At 39.2% G+C, this 20,056-nt stretch overlaps 3 protein-coding genes across 5 annotated transcripts; all 3 read left to right on the top strand.

Annotated features, from left to right (window-relative positions):
* The first annotated feature begins 1,327 nt into the window (after window positions 1-1,327).
* slc2a11b (solute carrier family 2 member 11b) lies at window positions 1,328-5,570 on the top strand. The gene is made up of 12 exons (XM_068605185.1): window positions 1,328-1,429; window positions 1,549-1,647; window positions 2,333-2,493; window positions 2,593-2,717; window positions 2,837-2,966; window positions 3,076-3,224; window positions 3,571-3,758; window positions 3,848-3,958; window positions 4,654-4,755; window positions 4,883-4,958; window positions 5,064-5,191; window positions 5,336-5,570. Exons 1-12 carry the CDS (start codon window positions 1,361-1,363, stop codon window positions 5,528-5,530), a joined length of 1,533 nt encoding a protein of 510 aa, XP_068461286.1. The 5' UTR covers window positions 1,328-1,360; the 3' UTR covers window positions 5,531-5,570.
* Window positions 5,571-7,947: 2,377 nt separating this feature from the next.
* Window positions 7,948-15,016, top strand: rbm19 (RNA binding motif protein 19). The gene is made up of 24 exons (XM_068566275.1): window positions 7,948-8,082; window positions 8,170-8,352; window positions 8,435-8,548; window positions 8,776-8,805; window positions 9,144-9,354; window positions 9,750-10,003; window positions 10,093-10,152; window positions 10,260-10,338; window positions 10,455-10,526; window positions 10,631-10,840; window positions 10,920-11,050; window positions 11,188-11,315; window positions 11,456-11,552; window positions 12,190-12,300; window positions 12,423-12,623; window positions 12,718-12,787; window positions 12,888-13,027; window positions 13,624-13,684; window positions 13,847-13,926; window positions 14,012-14,067; window positions 14,242-14,358; window positions 14,466-14,571; window positions 14,664-14,784; window positions 14,877-15,016. Exons 1-24 carry the CDS (start codon window positions 8,047-8,049, stop codon window positions 14,942-14,944), a joined length of 2,736 nt encoding a protein of 911 aa, XP_068422376.1. The 5' UTR covers window positions 7,948-8,046; the 3' UTR covers window positions 14,945-15,016.
* Window positions 15,017-15,650: 634 nt separating this feature from the next.
* plbd2 (phospholipase B domain containing 2) lies at window positions 15,651-19,830 on the top strand. Of its 3 annotated transcripts, none has more exons than XM_068566277.1 (12): window positions 15,651-15,960; window positions 16,328-16,421; window positions 16,506-16,664; window positions 16,767-16,867; window positions 16,990-17,204; window positions 17,510-17,601; window positions 17,735-17,895; window positions 18,238-18,333; window positions 18,447-18,518; window positions 18,616-18,768; window positions 18,861-19,023; window positions 19,195-19,830. In XM_068566277.1, the coding sequence occupies exons 1-12, from the start codon at window positions 15,758-15,760 to the stop codon at window positions 19,363-19,365; spliced, it is 1,680 nt and encodes a 559-aa protein (XP_068422378.1). In that variant the 5' UTR covers window positions 15,651-15,757; the 3' UTR covers window positions 19,366-19,830. The 3 variants fall into 3 exon arrangements, with proteins under 3 accessions (XP_068422378.1, XP_068422377.1, XP_068422379.1); XM_068566276.1 differs by having other exon boundaries at window positions 17,507-17,601; window positions 19,195-19,828; XM_068566278.1 differs by lacking the exon at window positions 16,328-16,421 and having other exon boundaries at window positions 15,885-15,960; window positions 17,507-17,601; window positions 19,195-19,826.
* The last annotated feature ends 226 nt before the right edge of the window (window positions 19,831-20,056 follow it).

Genomic DNA, 20,056 nt, shown 5'->3' with positions numbered 1-20,056 from the left:
GAGGGGTGAATAACTCCATTCTATTAAAAATGTATTGATTTTTTAGTGATGAGGTACAAACTATATTTACAGGTTATGTGACAACTTTTGGATGATTCAACATGCACTGGGTCAATCTCTGTGTATTCTAGTGGTCTTCAGCGCTCCATGGATCATAATCTTTTCTGGCACATGAACAGAGAACATCATGACTGTTAGTAGGAATGGACTGAAACTTGGGATATTGCGTACAGTGCATCCATTCAATTAATTTCGACGACAAGGGCATAATATTATTTTTGTATTTGTGTCAGCCGACCATTCCTAAGCCTCAGCACCAGGCAGGAATGTGCTTTAACCATTTCACGACTGTACTCTGCAGCTGAGATCATATCCTGCACCTTGCAACAGGCTGCCATTATGTTAGTGCCGTTAAATGAAGTGGAACATTCATTATCAACGCTCCAGTCAAACGTAAGACAACTCCCAAAAAAATGAACTTCAACGAGGAGTCTGCGCAACCAAAGAAAAAAGTGAGTTTGAATCAACCCTCGCAAATCTTTTAACACCGTAGATGTTCATGATGTAAATGAGTTTTGACCAGAAATTATGTTTCTTTAAGAGATTGTAGGTTGTAAAGCTTTAATGGTTGAAGGTTCAGTAATTAGAACAAGTCTTGATCACTGTAGGTTGTGAAAAATGTAGAATATCACGGTGCATTTAATTCCCTTTGACAGCTTGTCCACCTAATCTGTCTGAATGCTCAGTTTAAAAAGTTAATGAAGAAGGAATAATGAATCATGAATGCTACAGATGTTCACGCCACTTCACTGACTCCTCTTGTAATGTTTGAAACATAGAGGGAGTCAACACACCATGTTTACGCCTCAGGATTAGACACATTTTATGACCACAAAAAGACATTTTACGCCTGTTTCTAAAAGCTTTTTTTTTTGGGATACAGCCAGTTTTGCATACCAGCTTCTCTTCTCACGGATCGATGTCATCCAGGTCATCATTGTAAATGAGATTTAGTTCCCAACTGATTTTATCTGGTTAAATAAAGGTCAAATAAATCAAGTAAAAGATGTGCTTTTTCACTCTTTTGAAGAATTGTAAAAGCAAATTGAATTTCCCATTTTGATGCAGCTAAAGTCTAATGCAGCAAAATCACTACACGGACTAATGGAGCTGATTATCTTCACATTGCGTCACATTATGACAACAGATCACTTGTATCTTCCTCAGGCTGAGGGATACAATCATCCTCCCACCATGATTTAAGTCTCCTGTTGAGAGCAAACTCGTTACATGAAGGATAGGCGATTCTGCGCGCAAACGACAAACAATATTGGACTTTGAGCAAAACATATGCAACAAAATGCCAACAGAATTTGCGGATGAATATCAACCTCTGCTTATTAAAGAACCCAAAGATACGCAACCAAAGGTATGTGGTTTATAAAAACAAGATTTTAGATGAGAAAACTGTATCTGTAGAAGCGATGTGCTGCAGCTTTCTGTCCATGATTACATGTAAATACTTGTTTTGTATCTGTTTTATTGCAGTTTCCCAACAGATCACTTCTCCTGGCTGCCTGTGCTGCGTGTATAGGGGGAACCTTTCAGTATGGATATAATATATCTGTCATCAATGCTCCCACTATGGTAACAACTCTACTTTGTGTTTTAGTTTCTCACCGTTACAAACCAAACATTGCAGTCAGTATTGTACATGAAAAACAACATCAAAAGACATTTATAACACTAATACACTAATATACAATAAGCCTACAGACCCACACACCTATAGTGATATCTGGTAAATATGCACAAATATGTAAAGGATACTTCTTCACAAGATTTTCAGTATCAGGATTTAATTAAGTCCATTTTTTTCTTGATAATAACCGAGGAAGGCTTTGTCTATAAAGAAAAGAATTGCCTTTAATTAATATTTTCACGCATTTTGAAAGCAAAAGAACTTATTATGAACATATTGATTGACAAATAATTAATACAAATAGAAATGTGAGACTAAATCACCTGTGAGATGTGATACCTCTGGGTTGGTCTGCAGAGACCGGGAGGATGAAGGTTCGAAAAAAACTTTGCAACACTTTAGTGTAAATAAAGTTTCAGATTTTTTTTTTTAGATCCAGCAAATTAATTCAAATGAGTGAACAGATAGTTTCAATGGAACTACACAGTCGGTGTCCATGATCAGAAATTAATTTACCTTCAGCCAGTCAGAACTAAACATTCACCCAAACCAGTCTTTTCAAACATCTTAGATCAGGCAGTCGTTATTTCACCTGATGAATGTACGTATTGTGTTTTTGTGTATCTCTAGCATGTGCAAAATTTCATCAACCAAACCTGGAGGGAGCGTTACCAAACTAACATATCAGCCGATGCTCTCACTCTGCTCTGGTCCACTATTGTGTCTATATTCACCTTAGGAGGACTTGTAGGAGTGACAATCGGTGGAACGCTGTCTGTAAAACTGGGGAGGTATGGATGAGAAGATATTATGGCATATTTTGGCAAAACAATCCTATTTTCCAGATTGTATTTCAATTATAAATCTATCATTTAATGTTGCTTTCGCAGGAAAGGGACTCTGTTGGCCAATAATATTTTTGCATTAATGGCTGCTCTGCTGATGGGTCTGAGTTACCCTACAGGAGTGTTTGAATTACTCATCATTGGGCGTCTTCTCATTGGATTGAATGCAGGTAAATAATTCAGACATACATTTATACATCCCAGTGAAACACATTTTTGCATAATATGTAAAGTAAACTTGATAAATATTTGATTTAAATGACAAATGTGGCCCTTTTCCTTTTTACAGGCATTGGCATTTGTGCTCAACCTCTGTATTTGGGGGAAATAGCTCCAACTGCACTTCGTGGTGGCATGGGAATGGGAACTTCTATTTTCATTACTGTTGGGATCTTGACTGGACAAGTAATTGGCCTGAAGTAAGTAAATTCTGGGTATATTTGATCTTCACACAAAATGTCACAGAATCTGTGTTTGCACGTTTTAATTGTAGTGACTTTACTCAAACATATATGTGTGATTTCACAGCGAGGTCCTGGGCAAAGAAGAGTACTGGCCTCTCCTGCTCTCCACCACATGTATCCCGGCTTTCCTGCAGCTTCTCATCCTGCCCTGGTTCCCAGAGAGCCCGCGCTACCTGCTCATCGACAAAGGAGATGACAAGGGATGTAAGAAAGGTAAGTTTACAAACTGCATCTGCTGAACATTTATTTCATTTTTCAAATCTGTGGGACATTCTTTTGCCTGACAAGATTGATGTAGTGCAAATGACACCAGAGTTTAAAAGGTTAAGGACTCCCTTTGTGTCAAATCACTATAGAGGCAGTGAGTCCTCAGCTGTGAGTTCAAGCATGTGACAACATTCCGGTAACGCTACTATAATGAGATGAAATGAAATGATTTGACACAGGACATCTTTTGACCAGATTCTCAAACAGAGACCTTCTAGTGTAGTCTGCCTGATCAGTTGAGAAGAATGATGTATGCAGAAAATCACCACGCTGGTCATGTGTTTGTCGGCAGCCCTGAAGCAACTGCATGGTACAGATGGCTATGATGCCGAACGGGAGGATATTGAGAAGGAGAAGAATAATTTAGTGGATTTCCAAGCCAAGAAGCCCTGGCAACTCTTCACCGACCGTAGCGTCCGCTGGCAGCTTCTTACCATCTTGCTGCTCAACGCGGCACAACAGCTGAACGGCATCAATGCTGTGAGTACATGATGATGTACCTGCTGTCTCCCACAAAGTTAGTTATGTTCCTCAGTTTGCAATATGTTTTGTGTCTGTATTTCCTGTAGATTTACTTCTACGCAGATTACTTGTTCAGACAATCTGGTATTCCCGTTGATAAAATACCATATGTGACCGTCGGCACTGGTGCCTGTGAATGTATCACGGCATTAACATGTGTAAGTATGAGTTTAACAGTTTATTTGTGAGTGCTTTCATTTCTTAAAATTCAGAAGTTACATCAAAAATATTAGGCAGATGCTTTCAGAGCTTAGGTGTCATAAGTCAACAAAAACATTTGCACGCAACCAGGTCAAACAATACATTATGTACATGTAGGGCTGTGTATATTTTTCCTAAACACAACCATGTAGGTTTTTACCTACAATTAACCAAACTGCAACTGAATTCTGAAATTGACCACATTAATAAAACTGAAAATAAGAGGTCAACTAATTTAAAAAATACAAACACTACCAACCATATAGTGTGCTGCTTTGAATATTAGTAATAGTATTACCACTACTACTAAATCTTTATGACAGAAACGAGTAAAAAAAAGACTAGGTTCACAGCAAAAAGGACAAGTTTCCAAAAATAATGTAAAGCATTGGACAAAAGTTAGAAAAGTTCAAACAAATCTGAAATAGTGAGACACCACTTTGGAAAATTGTCTTTTATAAATAAAATAAAAAAGAACAGCAGAAGAATGTGTGACATGAAATGTGTTGTAAAGTAAATAACTATTGTTGAAGCATAAACTAACATTTGTTTGAGCAGGAATTTTTTGAGCTGACAATGAAAGGTCAAAGTAAAATGTGAGCAGGAAAGTTTATGCACGAGTCTTTTTGGTCTCATGATATGTATCTCACAGGGTTTGCTCATTGACCGCCTGGGAAGGAAAGTGCTCATCACGGGAGGATACACACTGATGAGCATCTGCTGCATTTTATTCACGCTGACGCTATCTTTTCAAGTAATTAACCTCAAGACCAGAATTTGTAACACATTTATTGATAGTTAAACTAGTATTTTATGCAATTTCTTGCATTTGACTTCTACTTTGTTCTAACATTCCTTTTGTATGATTATCTTTCCCTCAGGATGCTAGTCCAATAGTACCATACTTGAGCATGGCATGTTTATTTGCTTTTATCCTGAGTTTTGGATTAGGACCAGGTAATTCACTTTTTCCCCCTCCATTGAAGTTATTCTTTAGCAGCTACTGTTGCTGAACGATTACAACTAAGCAAGATTGCTTGTGTGGTTTCTTCTTCTGTGAAGGTGGAGTGACGAACATTTTGACCACTGAGCTGTTCACACAAACCGCACGCCCGGCAGCTTACATGATCGCTGGATCATTAAACTGGTTGAGCTTCTTCTTTATTGGCCTGGTCTTCCCTTTTATTGTGGTAAATATCTGAAGAGTATATCTTCTTTTTCGAATGTTATATTTCATTACCTGCTACATTTTAAGGTAGGAGACAAAACTTAAATGCTTGGGTGTCTTAGAGAGTCGGACTCACTTGGGTTTTATTCTGTTTTTATTTGCACAGCTTGGACTGCAGCAGTACTGCTTCCTGGTGTTCTTGGCCATCTGCTCCTTAACGGCGATATACATTTTCTTTGTCATTCCTGAAACCAAGAACAAAACCTTTATCGAAATCCAGAATGAATTCAAGTCGTCCAGCCACAGTAGAGTCCGCAATGCTGACAAAGTAGGGCCAACGCTGTTAATAACTTCAACATAAAAGATTACCCATGAGTAACCATCATAAGGATTTATTGTCCACACACACACACACACACACACACACACACACACACACACACACAACACAGTAAATTACTATAGAAAATGTTGATAATTCTGTAAATGGTGGTACCTTTCTCCACAGATGAATTGGGTAGTCATAATTGCACGGTATGATGACTTTCGCTTTGTATAACTTTGATAAAAAATGTTCTATTTAAATTTTTCAAACTTTTTGTGCCATTTCGGCTGCCTAAAATTTGACCTCAGTGTGTCATGTGACCTGGAGAACAAAGGGTTTATTGAAGTGTGTGTCAAGTATGTATTTACAGGGGTGGAAAAGAGACGGTAGTTAATGGAGAATAGACTTTACTTGTTTTCATTTTACATGGTTACTACTAAAGAGCTCATATGACATCCCAACAGAAACTATTTCATTTTGAACATGTGTGGCAAACAACTGCTCTACGTCTACTACAACAGCATAAATGTAGGCTGCTATTCTTGCCTGTTACAAAAGTAAACACATGAATAATGTTAAATTGGACATTAATCTAAAACAGAATATTGGTATATCTGCCTTAGTGGGCCATTACAGTCTTATATGTATGGATGACTACAAAAAGTTACACATTGCAGGTTTTAACCAATATGTTACAGAGTTGCAGCAAGTTCTTGCCTCAGTCAAGAGCATATAAACCATGCCTTACCAGTTTAACACAGGACACCAATAAACTGTGCTTTACTGTATTGTCTACTCTGCTTTCTTCCAAGTATTCATAGCAAACTTCTCATAACAATATTTCCCTTAGCTCCACAAACAGTACGCTTGTGCTGCAATTTTTGCCCCAAGTCACACAATCAGCTGATGGAGTGATGACTGTGAAACTTAAAGACTGAGTTTAGGAATGAACCAAAGAGTAAAGAGTGTCCTTACTAAACTTACGCTTGAGCTTCATAAAGGCACAAAAAGCCTTATTGTTGTAGCCTTATAAAAGCCACATTTTAATACAAATCCTATATATTATAAATGTGTCTTGAGTAAAAGTATTCACAAATGAACTATACATTTATTAAATTCAGTGTTTTATTTTTGCTCCTAAAATGTATATATAATTAAAACGACTGTATGGGCCTCTGGATAACTTTGGTTTTATCATTTACCCAGATGTATTGTAATGGAAAATTACTGCACATTAAAATTGTTGCATGTTTGAATATCATATTATATTTTATATAATAATGTGCTTAGAGGATGTACTTCCTGAGGCAGCTGACGAAATTCAATCTGCCAAAGGCATTTCTACACAGCCATTGTTGAGTCCATCCTCTGCTCCTCCATCACCACCTGACACACTGTTGCCACTGCCAAGGACAAGGGCAGACTGCAGCGCGTCATGTACTCTGCTGAGAGGGTGATTGGCTGCAATCTGCTGTCCCTCCAGTACTTGGTCGCTTCAAGGACCCTGAAATGAGCAAGAAAGATTGTAGCTGACCCATCTCACCCTGGACACAGGGCAGTCAGGCTCATCAAAAGAGTCCCGGTAGCTGACTGACTGACTGACTCTGTCATCCCCAGGACACTTTCACATTACACGTATCACATTACACTTGTTTAAAGTACATTTATCTGTTTGTCTGTGCTTTATTTGTTATGTTATGCTATTCTATCGTAAATGTAATATGTTTCTATTTCTTGCACCGTGTTGGTTGTTGTTGATTGTCCAATGTATGCACCACCTGCCATGACACATTCCTTGCATGTGAAACATACTTGGCACTAAAGGGTCATGATTCTGATTCTGACTATGCTGGCAAGAACCTTTTTGAGGCCTATTTTCTATCTTGTTATACTGTGGTTGTTTTACTGTGGTCATTAAACTTCCTGAGTGCATCCCCTTATTAACACATTCTTTTCTTACCACCCCCCATCTTGGTCCCAACTTCAAAGTTACACACATGTTTCTTAACAAGCGCTTTCTTATCTGTCTCCAGTAACCTTTAACTCGTAAATCTGCTGTTGAAGACCCAGAAACTCGTAACCTTCCTATATTTCGTACAATTCTTCTCATATTATGTAAAGCAACAAGCTATCAAATAAATGCAGTGAATCAAAACCACAATGCTTTCATATTTAACTGAACTGGAGTGAAAGTATAAATTAGCATGGAGTAAAAATAATTAAGTAAAGACAAGTAAGCTATCCTTGCAGATGTAAACGTTATTTAATATTGATTTGTTCAAGAACAATGGACAGTTATTACATTTAGATGTTTAAAAGAAACGTTTAGCAGAAGGATTTTACCTTCCTGCATATTCTTCTTCACACTGCAGTCATCCAGTCCAGCAGATGTCTGAAACACACATATACGGAGAAAGACGAGAAGAAGACGAAGAAGAAGAAGGCTCCTCCCACTCAACATGGCGGCCTAGAGCACCGTCCACGCTCGTTTGTTGACATATATATAACGAACAAGTTTGTGCTGTGTTTGTGAATTTACAACAACTATAACTATGTCGAGACTCATCGTTAAAAATCTCCCTGATGGGGTAAGTAACCCGGAAGGTTGTCAGCAGACATTTTGTTTAGTTTCAGCTCGGATGAAGATGTAACATTACTGTGTGTCTTGTGTGCAGATGAAAGAGGAGAGGTTCAGGGCGATGTTTGCTGACTTCGGCACGGTGACAGACTGCTCTCTGAAGTTTACCAAGGACGGCAAGTTCCGCAAGTTCGGCTTTGTGGGTTTTAAAGCGGAGGACGATGCGAACGGAGCTCTGAAACATTTCAACAAGAGCTTCGTGGACACATCCCGAGTGACGGTACGGCTGCACGGCTCAACATGTGCGTTGTTGACATTGTTGTTTGTCCATATGTGAACTCCATAGTTCTCATGTGTTCCAGGTGGAGATGTGTAAGGCTTTTGGAGACCCCACCAAAGCAAAAGCCTGGAGCAAACATACCCAGAGCTCAGGCCCGGATAAATCCTCCTCTGCTGCTGTTACCGACGGCAAAAAGGTACCTACAGACACAAAGTTACATGAAACTTAATGTTAAACTAACGTTTAAGAATAAAAAATACCAGTTTTACATTCACATCCACGTTGTAAACACCTAAAATCGTCCCGATATTACTATCTGTATAGCAGCAGTGGTGCCGTTATTTTAGTGGAGAAAAAGGTCGTTAAGTTCTGCAGCACTGCCCCCCTTCTCTAAAAGTGATTTTATTTTGTTTCTGCTTTCAGAAAAAGGAAACCAACCGCACACTTGGACATGTAAGTACATGTGACAGGCAGCAACTATGTTTGTTAGATGTTAATCACATAAGAATATCTGAATGTGAATGAGAGGGAACCAGACCTAGGCTGCCTATCAAACATCAATTCGTCTTTGGTATCAACCAAAATCTGCACATAGCACAGTTTTTAGAATGATATTGTTACAAGGTTAGGCTGTCATTATTGTCGTGTAATGTTGCCATGTACTTGATACTCGCACTTTTATGAATGTCTACCCTTGATATTTCATTCATTTTTTATTATGTGTTGTATGACAAACTGTTATTTAAGTATTTATCTTTAATCCTTGTGCGTCCACTTGTCGTGTGTCTCAGCTTGAAGAGGACCAGGGGTTCAAGGAGTTTCTGTCAGTGCATCAGAATCGAAGTCAAGCCCAAACCTGGGCAAATGACACTGTGCAAATAACCGATCCTGACAGTGGACGGGCGAAGGCTCATGGCAAGAAGAAGCCGGCTTCGGATGATTACCTCAACTTTGATTCAGAACAGTCAGAGGATGAGGAAGCCGAAGATGAGGAAGATGAAGGTTGGTAACAGTGTTCCCATTTTAGTGTAAGTCAGTCACCTTTTCTGGCATTTCAGTGTACATATTTCCAGTTCTAAAACTGGAAATGTGTTTGGCTTAATGGTCCCAAGAGGAGCAGTTTGTTCAGTCTGGCTTTTAAGACTTTTCATGTGTAGATTGAGATCCTAAATATACACATTGAATCAAATGCATACATGGTGTGTGGTAATAAGGTTGCAACAAATTAATTAATGTGTGGGTTACCAGTTACAGTTAATGAAGGGTAATGAATACATTTGTCACTGTTACAAATGCTTCACATCACAAGTGTAGAAATATACAGTATTAATAGAAAAGGAAATGGGGGAAAAAAGAAGTGCAAGATTGACTAAGCTCTGGATTGTTTTTGCATTTAGATGCCACTAAAGAAGCACTCAAGTCTGACTTGTCAGATATGGAGTACCTGCGCTCAAAGGTGGCACAGACAGATGACACAATGGGGGAGAGTGAAGAGAAGCATGATGGCGACGAGGATGAAGATTGTGGTCCTATTCAGCACACAGACAGCGCCTACGAGAGCGGTGACAGAGACAGTGTGTCAAAGAACAAAACCTTGGTTTCTTCTGAGGATAAGGTGCAGAGCAAAGCAAAGAAAACTGCCAAGCAAGAGGTGACTTTTTAAATCAAAACATTAAACTCTACTGTGTAGTACAGCCCAGTATTTGTTTTTTGGTTCATACGCACATCTGTTTGTTACAGACGGAGCCGACGACCGAGTTCACAGTGAAGCTTAGAGGAGCCCCGTTCAATGTGAAAGAGGTGAGTGAACTAGAGCTTCCTGGTTTCACAGGAGCACTGATGATATTGCATGTTTTGTATTTTAGTGCCTGCATTTATGAACAAATATCTTTTTTCTTGATCAATAGCAACAAATCCGAGAGTTTATGACACCGCTGAAACCTGTAGCTATCAGGATTGGGAAGAACGACAGCGGAAATAGAACGGGTATGTTATGGAAAGCATTTTACGTCTGTCATAGATATATTATCCTGTAAACCACATGTCTGGTGGGTAGATATAAGCACTGTATGTGTCTTATGTTGACTGTATATGTGTTTCAGGTTATGTATATGTAGACTTGCACTCTGATGAAGAGGTGGTAAAGTCTTTGAAGAAGAATAAAGACTACATAGGTGAGAAATACAATGTCCAATTTCTTAGATTATCACTGGCCCCAAGGTGTATGTGATGACTCTCCCGAGCTAACTGTGAAATACCTTTTGCCTGTGTTTGTCAGGCGGGCGTTACATCGAGGTCTTCCGTGTGGATGCCTCTGCTGGTAAAGGCAAGAGAGACAGGAAGGACAAAGAAATTGACAGGAACTTCACCAGGGAGCTTAAGGAGGATGAGGAAGAGGAAGATGTCTCAGAGTCGGGTCGACTCTTTATCAGGAACCTTCCTTACACCTGCACTGAGAAAGAGATCACAGAGCTATTTTCTAAATATGGTGAATTAAAAAAACGTTCATACACATAGAAGTTCACACATCCTTTTACGAGGTGATAATAACTTTACAATCTTTACAGGTCCTTTATCTGAGATGCTCTTCCCTATTGACAATCTAACCAAGAAACCTAAAGGATTTGCTTTCGTAACGTATATGATACCAGAGAATGCTGTGACAGCTCTAGCTCAGCTGGATGGGCATATATTTCAGGTATTTAATCTCCAACTGATGTTTGAGTTACATCTGTCCACCACATGACTTCTACTGGCTCCTGGACACACTAGTACAACTACATTTTCAAATGAAGTGGAGGCAGTTAAGACATAATCATTCTTACATGCTTTTAGGGCAGGATGCTTCACTTGCTGCCCTCCACACTGAAGAAAGAAAAGACAGACCCTTCAGATGCTGGTGGTCCTGGCTCTTCAACTTATAAACGGCAAAAAGATGCTAAAAATAAAGCTTCTAGTTCCAGGTATGTATAGTCACAATAACCCTCTGCTTCTGTGTTTTTGCTTTCTCTGAATTTACTCAATGAAGATTCATTATTTTAGTTTATAGTCCATTACACAAGCCCTCCCTCAATTAGCTTATTCATTTAACGTTACCTTTTAGCTCCCACAACTGGAACACCTTGTTTCTGGGCACAAGTGCAGTGGCAGATGCCATTGCCGAAAAATACAATGCCACAAAAAGTCAAGTCCTGGATCATGTGAGTAATGTTGTATCCTGTTCTTCTACATGAATGTTCTTCAACTCCAGCATTAGTGGGTGTTTGGATGGAAAGCTTTCCTGCGTTAAAACAGGACATTGAAAATATAAATGCTTGAGGTAGCAGTGAGATGATAAAGTACTATCCAAGTCCAGTTTGAGTTACAGATCCATGGGTTTAAAGGTTTTTTTCAGCTACCAATACACTTTAAAGGGATTTATAAAGTTAAGAGGAAGGATTTTACTGCTCTGGAAAGTCATCATGGGAGACATGTTTTATCTTTAAAAAATAAACTGTAAAAATATGCCATTCATATTAACAACGTATCTACCAAGAATGCATGCTTGCATGTATTCAACTGGTCAAAGCAGGACCTTGCTGGATGACGTGTCATTGTTTTGGGGAAAAAGTTGAGCCACGTTGAATCTTTTTGCTGGATGACTGTTTTTTCTTGGTGTTGTCTTCTGATGTGGCTGCCTTTTGCTATGCCAATGTGGCCTTTCCATTCAAATGAAAGCGGATGCTGTTGCTCTCTGCGGACAAATCTTTTTTCATCTGTTGCAGCTTCATCAACATGTGAATCATTGGGCAAACTGAGCAACCATGTTTAAAGTTTCTTTATACTTCTCTGGCCCAGGAGTCAAAGGGAAGTCTTGCAGTGAGGATGGCTCTGGGTGAGACCCAGATTGTTCAAGAGACTCGGCAGTTTCTACTAGACAATGGTGTCAGTCTGGATTCCTTTAGTCAGGTATGCTGAACACACTCCCAATTACATGTTGCTAATTTGTCTGTAAACATTTGAATCTGCCCATAATACAGTTACCTTGGTTAAGATTGTTTCCTGCGTGTGTCGTTTGCGTTGGTGTACAGGCGGCAGCCGCGAGGAGCACAACTGTCATCCTGGTGAAAAATCTTCCAGCTGGAGTGAAGGCGTCGGAGTTGGAGGAGCTTTTCTCACCTCATGGCTCTTTGGGCCGAGTGCTTCTGCCGCCCTCAGGCCTCACTGCCATCATAGAGTTTCTCGAGCCAACTGAGGCAAAACGAGCTTTTACTCGGCTAGCCTACAGCAAGGTGTGTATAGCTTTGTACCAGCAAAACCTGCAGGATGTGTTTGAGGCACTAATAAAAAGGTTTACTGTACTGACTGTATCTCTGTAAACTGTAGTTCCATCACATCCCACTGTATTTGGAGTGGGCACCTGTGGGAGTGTTTTTGGCAGCCAAACAAGAACCAGGTAAAATCACATAAACATACAATACTACACAACTATTTTTCTAGACACAAATGTACTAATTGGAATAACCAAAATGTTTTTTTTTAATCTGTTCTCCAAGTCGTACAAAAAGAAGATTCAATGACCGAGGAAAAGAAGGATGAAGAAGAAGAGGAAGAGGAGGAAGAGGAATCTGCTCCTGGTTCAACACTTTTCATCAAAAATCTTAATTTCACCACAACAGATGATAAACTAGAGGAGGTGGGTTAATTTAAAAATTCAACCCTTTATAACAGGAGTGTCAAACATACGGCCCGCTAGAGGGTCCAGTCCGGCCTACCAGGGTGTGGAAAAAAAAAATGTTTTTTTTAGAACAAAATTAACAGCTGGGATTCAAACCTCTGATCCTCTGCTTATAAGACAGACATGCAAACCATTGATCCACAGTAGCAATTGATGTGAGCACTGATATCATTGTGTCGTTAAAGATGGATCACGTCATGAAAGTGGCACCACAAAAGTGTCACAAAGCGAGGGAATCTGCAGAGGAGAGCCCAGGCAGATAAACAGATGACTGATGTCTGAATTTTTGGTCTTTATGTTTCTAGGTAATTGTTGAAAGACCTTAGAATAGAGTTTATCATCTAAAAACCTTCACCAATGATTCAAACATAGAGAAACATTGTCGTTACTAACGCGTTATTATGCTGTGATTTTACTGGTCCGGCCCACTTCAGATCAAAATGGGCAGCATGTGGCCCCTTCACTAAAATGAGTTTGACACCCCTGCTTTATAATGTTTGGTAATACTGATATGAGGGTTTAATCATTGCATGTTTTTTATCTGTTTGTTGCAGACATTCTCCAAATGTGGCAAGATCACATCTTGCACCATCTCCAAGAAGAAAGATAAAACGGGTACCGTACCAAAGTCATAAATGGTTTATTTGAACAATTTGGGTGCTGTTAGAAGATACTATCTGTGGGTTTTCTCTGGCTTTCTGAGAACAATCTGTTTTATTTAGTTTGATCTCTGAATCAGAGTTAGTAATTATCTTATGATGTTGGTTTGATTTCCAGGCAAGAGGTTGTCCATGGGCTATGGTTTTGTCCAGTATCAGTCGGCAGATGCAGCACAGAAAGCCTTGAGGAAACTGCAGGTACTATACCATACTGCTTCTAGTAACCTTCCTCTACAACTTGGTCCTTGACTAAAGTTTGTTCTTTGTCTTAACCCTCCACTAGCACTGTACTGTAGATGATCACCAACTAGAGCTGAAGATTTCTGAAAGAGCCACAAGGTAAGATGTGCATCAGAAGGGTTTTGGTGTGAAATGTGCTTGAGAAAATGTGTTTGATTTTTGTCACATTTTAAATGACTCTGATTGTTTGTAGGGCAGACTTTAATTTAAAGCGTGGCATGAAAACCTTACTTCTGTTGTCACTGCTCACTCAGTCGTTTCCACTATGTGCAGGATTACTGAAGTGTCAAGGAAGAAAAAGCAAGGCGAGAAGAAACAGACAGGATCCAAGATCCTTGTACGAAACGTCCCCTTCCAAGCAACTGTCAGGGAAATTCGGGAACTTTTCTGGTAGGTGTTGAATGCAAACAACTGTTATTGTATTCCCACCATGTGTGGAGTATGTTTGGAGCCAGATCACTGAACAGTAATATCATTTTTTTTATCTGTCCTTATAGTACCTTTGGAGAGCTGAAGACAGTCCGTCTTCCAAAGAAAGCAGCTGGTTCAGGGAATCACAGAGGCTTCGGCTTTATTGACTTTCTCACCAAACAAGACGCTAAGGTCTGTGTTATGTGAGCGTTCAGACATGTATTTAGGAAATCTACTGCACTCTAGTGCTGATCATGAACGCTATGCCCCTGTTATCTCTATAGAAAGCGTTTGCTGCTCTGTGCCACAGCACCCATTTGTATGGGAGACGCCTCGTGCTTGAGTGGGCCGATGCTGAGGAAACGGTAGAGACATTGAGACGGAAAACAGCGGAACATTTTCATGGTAAATTAACACTCTAGTAACAACATGAAGACATTAAAAAACTGTGCTGTTTATTGATTGTATTCCTCTATATTATTTATTTTCCATGACAGTGGCTTCCAAAAAGCAGCGAAAGACAGATATTATGGAGATGATGGAAACTGGAGGTGGGGAAGACTGAGTTCCCCAGCCGTTATCATCTCTTTCAAAGCCTGGACTCTGAGTGGTGTGTGCAGAAAGAAATAATTATGAGGAATTTATCAACTTTGTGGAACTTCTGGATTTTTCACATTATTTCTAATCTCATACAATGTTCCCTTTAAAGAAATATGATTGAACTGATGTTAGTTTTTCTATAAATTTGTATTTCAAGTTTTAAAAGTCTTATGTTTCATGTTGTGGCCTGTTTGTTTTGATCGATTTTCTGTTCTAGATGGATAGATGGAGACTTTGTTTATCTCTGAGGGGAAATTAGTTTGTCACATTAGCAATCAACTTATATAGAAGACACAAAAAGTATCAGGAATCTAAAATACTCAATATATACACAACAAAACAGTAGAGCATATTCATTAAGGGATAAAAAATAAAGTACAAAAATGTAAAGTATGTGCAGTGTATATAAGTATGTACAGTGACTAAATAGACAACAAAAGTGGTGCAAGGGCTATTGATGATGTTGTTGACTTAATTGATGGAGGATCTGGCCAGAGGTGACTTATTATAAAGTCTCATAACAGTGGGTAGCAATGTTCTCCTTGATCTGTCCTTGAGCCAGCGGTGCTGCATTCTACACATGCTTTCTACATTTTGCTGGAAAAAAAGAGACTTAGTCCCTCCCTGATTATCATCTGATTAATCACAATAGATCATAAATAAATAGGATTACCTAAATTGTCTGTGTCGCAATCAAGTCTTTTATTTTGAAAGTGCCTTTTCCTGTATTGTCAGATGTCTCATCACGCGCGTTATCATGTGACTTATTCATCTAAACATGGCGTCCAAGCACAACAAGACGTTTCCTCCTGGGAGTTTGAAAGCGGTTTTGTCCCTTTTGTGTTTAATGTGTGCGTGTGTTCGAGCTGAAATACGAACCGCTGTTATTGACAAACAAACCGGAAAGCTGTCTGTTCTGGAGGGATATCGAGAGGATTTTGTGGCTTGGGCGAACTTCACTGATGACATTACCACATCAGGGTGAGTTCACGTCCTCAGTTTTTTTTAAATACTTCTCGGTACAACCTAAGTATGCCTTCTCTTCATCTCCACAGTACAGGCAATGATTCCTCATATTAGTGCAACGCATATGGAAACCTTAAAGCACGCATATCCTGTTATTGTATTATTTTTTTCAATAATTGTGTTATTCTAGCCTCTTCTTTATTTTTATTTTATTGTTATTTTTATGTGTTTGTCATCCTGTATTGTATCTGTGTTGTTTGTGCCTCTTGTGGACTGTGCTGCTGCCTCCAGGTCATCATTGTAAATGAGAATTGGTTTTCAACTGATTTTATTTGGTTAAATAAAGGTCAAATAAATAAATAAGTAAAAATATTCTTTTCAGCTGGTCTTTCTTGGAGATCACTACCAGCAGTTGGTATAATGACAGTATCCAGGCCTATGCAGCCGGTGCAGTGGAAGCTGCAGTCACATCTCCGGTTGGTTTATACGGTCCTCTTGGTGCAGTATGAATGTTTTATTAACTAACTGTAATCCAATGACTTGGTGTCTGTTTGTTGTAGCTCATCTATAAGCACTGGATGAACACTCTTCTTGGTTACTGTGGGCCTTTCACATCTGCAACTGGTTACTGCGCTCGCCTTAAGGCCTATATCACAACTAATTTACAGTGGGTTCAGGAGCAAATGGAAAAGCAGCCCAGTTCACCCTACTGGTACCAGGTACTTAATGAACATTTGTATGATGAATAATGTCCCTTTCATGGATACAATAATGGTAAAGGCCTTAAATAGGATGTTTTACAATCGGTTCCTCTTGGTCAGGTACGTCTGGCGCTGCTGCAGCTGAAAGGTCTGGAGGACGGCTATAATGACGACATGTCATTTCCAATAGGGTCGTTCTCCCTCAACCCATTTGGCTTTCTGTAAGTGGTTATCTCCATTTCTCATGATCAATTTACACAAATCAATTTCTTTGTTGTTCCTAGGATCCTAGACTTTGTTTCATGCTGTTGTTTTACACTCCACCTCATCTCTGTCCAATCAGACTTTTCCAAATGGGAGGGGATCTGGAGGACTTGGAATCTGCTCTGAACAAATCCAGCCAAACTAGACCCCTTGGATCTGGCTCCTGTTCTGCTCTCATTAAGTTGCTGCCAAACAATAAGGAGCTGCTAGTGTCACATGACACCTGGAACAACTACCAGGCCATGCTGCGCATCATGAAGAAATACATGTTTGCCTTTAGAGTTTCTCCTTCAGGTAGTGTCCTCATGCAAGTGTGTCTTCTGTTAAGTGTTGGTCCTGTTCTAGAGTCCTTCATGACTTGCATTCAGGGATTAGTAAAACATTTGGCAAATAAACATATTTTCTTTGCGAGAGCTGGATGAAAAGATAAATAACACTCTTACTGACTCCTGCCATTGGTTGCTTGGTAACTAATGGTAACAACAAGAAGAAAACAATTGCGATATAATGTGTCCATTAATGGTCTTCTGAGGTGCTAGTTGTCCTTCTTGGACATGGTCAGGCTATTTATTGTGTACTCTTGTTTCTTCTGTCAGAAGAGAGTTTCCTTCCTGGAGGAACTCAGGCATTCTCCTCTTATCCCGGATCCATCTTCTCTGGAGATGACTTCTATATCCTCAGTAGTGGTCTGGTGAGTACTATTGGTACTTGACATTATAGAACAAGTGTAAAAAAAAAAATTTTTTTAAAAAGCGGTATATTGACGCATTTTTATATTTTGGCTAGAAAGATTTTCTTGTTTTCACTCCATCTCCTGTCTCCAGGTTACCTTGGAAACCACCATTGGCAACAGTAACCCTGCTCTCTGGAAGTTTGTTCAGCCCACAGGAGCCGTCATGGAGTGGTTGAGGAACATTGTGGCCAATCGACTGGCTGCAACTGCCAAAGAGTGGGCCGAGATATTCAGCAAGTACAACAGTGGAACGTGCGTTTTACACATCAAAACGTCTCATTACGTCTCAACCAACATTATCACCACTTTGTTTTGATGAATTCTCGCCTTCTGCTATTTGTCCTGAGTTCAAAATTCCAACTGATGACACTAGATAGATTAAACTTTGAGTGACCTTCGACTGCAATGTGGATGTGGAGCAGAGCAAGGGCATTTATAGGAGTTGGATCAAACATGTCATGGGGTCACCAGTGTTTGTTGTGCAATTAAATCATCAACTACATGAATATACAGCAAATAAATAAATTAAAAACGCTTGTAGGGTAAAGGTTGTATCCTCAATTTGGTCTGTGTGTGTCTATGTGTGCGTTGTAGGTATAACAACCAGTGGATGATCGTGGACTATAACCACTTCACTCCAGGACGGACTGACATTAAAGAGGAGCTCCTTGTTGTACTGGAGCAGATCCCGTAAATCTTTGCTCCAAATCTTGAATCAAAACAGTAGATTATTTCAGTATTATTGTTTATGACTTTTAAACCCGTCTGCTAAAATAGGCTTTTCTAATCTCCTTATGTTGCAGTGGAAAAGTTGTCTATGCTGATAAAACTCAGGAACTGCTGGAGAAAGGCTACTGGGCAAGTTACAACATACCGTAAGTATCCAATTTGAAAGTTTAATGTTCATAAACACTTAAGATTATGTGTGTTATAATAATGTTATGTGTAAAATTGTCTTGTGTTAATATGTAGGTACTACGTAGACATATTTAATGCCAGTGGCTGCAATGAGCTGGTTGAGAAGTTCGGCCCGTGGTTCTCTCTGGACCGTAATCCTCGGGCTCAGATATTCAGGAGAAACCAGACAGCTATCAAAGATATGGACTCAATGGTCCGCCTCATGAGGTACAAACAAACTTTAATATTGGATTTTATATTTGTATATGCTTGTGACACCAATTATGTTTTATTCATTAGATGCCAATGTCTCTCCTCAGGTATAATAACTTCAAGGAAGACCCATTGTCAAAGTGTGAAGGCTGTAATCCACCAGGGAATGGAGAGAATGCTATCTCAAGCCGTTCAGACCTGAACCCAGCTAATGGGACATATCCGTTTGGCGCTTTAATGCAGAGGTCACATGGAGGAACTGACATGAAGGTTTTATTATTTTTTTTCTTTAATTTTTTTCTTTAATTTTCTTGCCGTCACCCATTTTTCTGCCCACACTACTGTCCATCATGATCTCAAAATCTTTTCTGCGTTTGAATCTGACTGAAGCATGTAAAAGAGATGTTTGCTATATCTAATGCATTGTGTGTTTCTGTGCAGATGACCTCCTTCGGAATGTTTCGGGACTATAGCATGCTGGCAGTGAGCGGGCCAACATGGGACCAAGTACCACCCTTCCAGTGGAGCACGTCCCCTTTCAAGGACCTGATTCACATGGGTCACCCTGATACTATGGCATTCAAGCCTATACAAGTTACCTGGACTTCTTAACTGTTATTACGCTGTCTATACAAATAGCATAGTCAATGTAAATACTTCCAGCTGTTTAAAAAAAAAGGGAAATGATACTTTGACTTAATGTGACAGACATTTTATGAATGCATTTATGAATGCAGAATGATTTTTATTTGGTCAGCTATAAAATTTTAACATTGATTCTCAAGAAAGTGGCAATAATATTCAGGATGTATTACAGTATTAAAATAATGCAAGTATTTGCATAAATAAAGCTCACATGGTTGAAGAGAGCTTTGAATGGAAGGCAATATGTAAAGCCACTTTACAACTTTGCTGTTGTAAAGTGAAAGCTTCAACAAATATGTCCGAAATTCTACCTATTTCAATTCTAATGAATTATTTTATTTGAAAAATGTTTTTACAAGACTACATCTGTCTTTATATAAATCACTTAGTGTACGAAAATGTTTTGATCAAAAGTTAAATATTGTTTTAATTTTTGTGATATATTGCATTGTATGATTTTCTCAATAAATTGAGCAAATTGCTGCCTTGGAAAACCAAAAAATCACTATGTGGTTCTGTTATAAACATGCCAGCCATTTTTTCTTTAGCTAAATACGATCGGCCCACTGGTGATGAGTAGACAATCACAGCCCAAGCATATTCCAGTTGTGACTAGTCAAAATATATTTCCAGATATCTTGATCCCTAATAAATGTCA

Source organism: Clinocottus analis, unplaced genomic scaffold, assembly GCF_023055335.1.
Source record: "Clinocottus analis isolate CAN_PGR_092001 unplaced genomic scaffold, fCliAna1.0.p SCAF_7, whole genome shotgun sequence".
Taxonomy (NCBI): domain Eukaryota; kingdom Metazoa; phylum Chordata; class Actinopteri; order Perciformes; family Cottidae; genus Clinocottus; species Clinocottus analis.
Note: the sequence above shows the minus strand (reverse complement) of the source record. Positions and strands in the feature narration are given on the sequence as shown.

What these genes read in the sequence shown, in the direction of transcription:
- slc2a11b (XM_068605185.1), top strand. Translation starts at nt 1,361, where the DNA reads ATGCCAACAGAATTTGCGGATGAATATCAACCTCTGCTTATTAAAGAA. An exon ending in TGACAAGGGATGTAAGAAAG is followed by an intron (nt 3,225 to 3,570) that starts GTAAGTTTACAA and finishes GTTTGTCGGCAG; the next exon opens with CCCTGAAGCAACTGCATGGT. An exon ending in GTATCACGGCATTAACATGT is followed by an intron (nt 3,959 to 4,653) that starts GTAAGTATGAGT and finishes TGTATCTCACAG; the next exon opens with GGTTTGCTCATTGACCGCCT.
- rbm19 (XM_068566275.1), top strand. Translation starts at nt 8,047, where the DNA reads ATGTCGAGACTCATCGTTAAAAATCTCCCTGATGGG. An exon ending in CCCCGTTCAATGTGAAAGAG is followed by an intron (nt 10,153 to 10,259) that starts GTGAGTGAACTA and finishes CTTGATCAATAG; the next exon opens with CAACAAATCCGAGAGTTTAT. An exon ending in ATTTCTGAAAGAGCCACAAG is followed by an intron (nt 14,068 to 14,241) that starts GTAAGATGTGCA and finishes CACTATGTGCAG; the next exon opens with GATTACTGAAGTGTCAAGGA.
- plbd2 (XM_068566276.1), top strand. Translation starts at nt 15,758, where the DNA reads ATGGCGTCCAAGCACAACAAGACGTTTCCTCCTGGGAGTTTGAAAGCG. An exon ending in AAGCTGCAGTCACATCTCCG is followed by an intron (nt 16,422 to 16,505) that starts GTTGGTTTATAC and finishes TGTTTGTTGTAG; the next exon opens with CTCATCTATAAGCACTGGAT. An exon ending in ATGGAGGAACTGACATGAAG is followed by an intron (nt 19,024 to 19,194) that starts GTTTTATTATTT and finishes GTTTCTGTGCAG; the next exon opens with ATGACCTCCTTCGGAATGTT.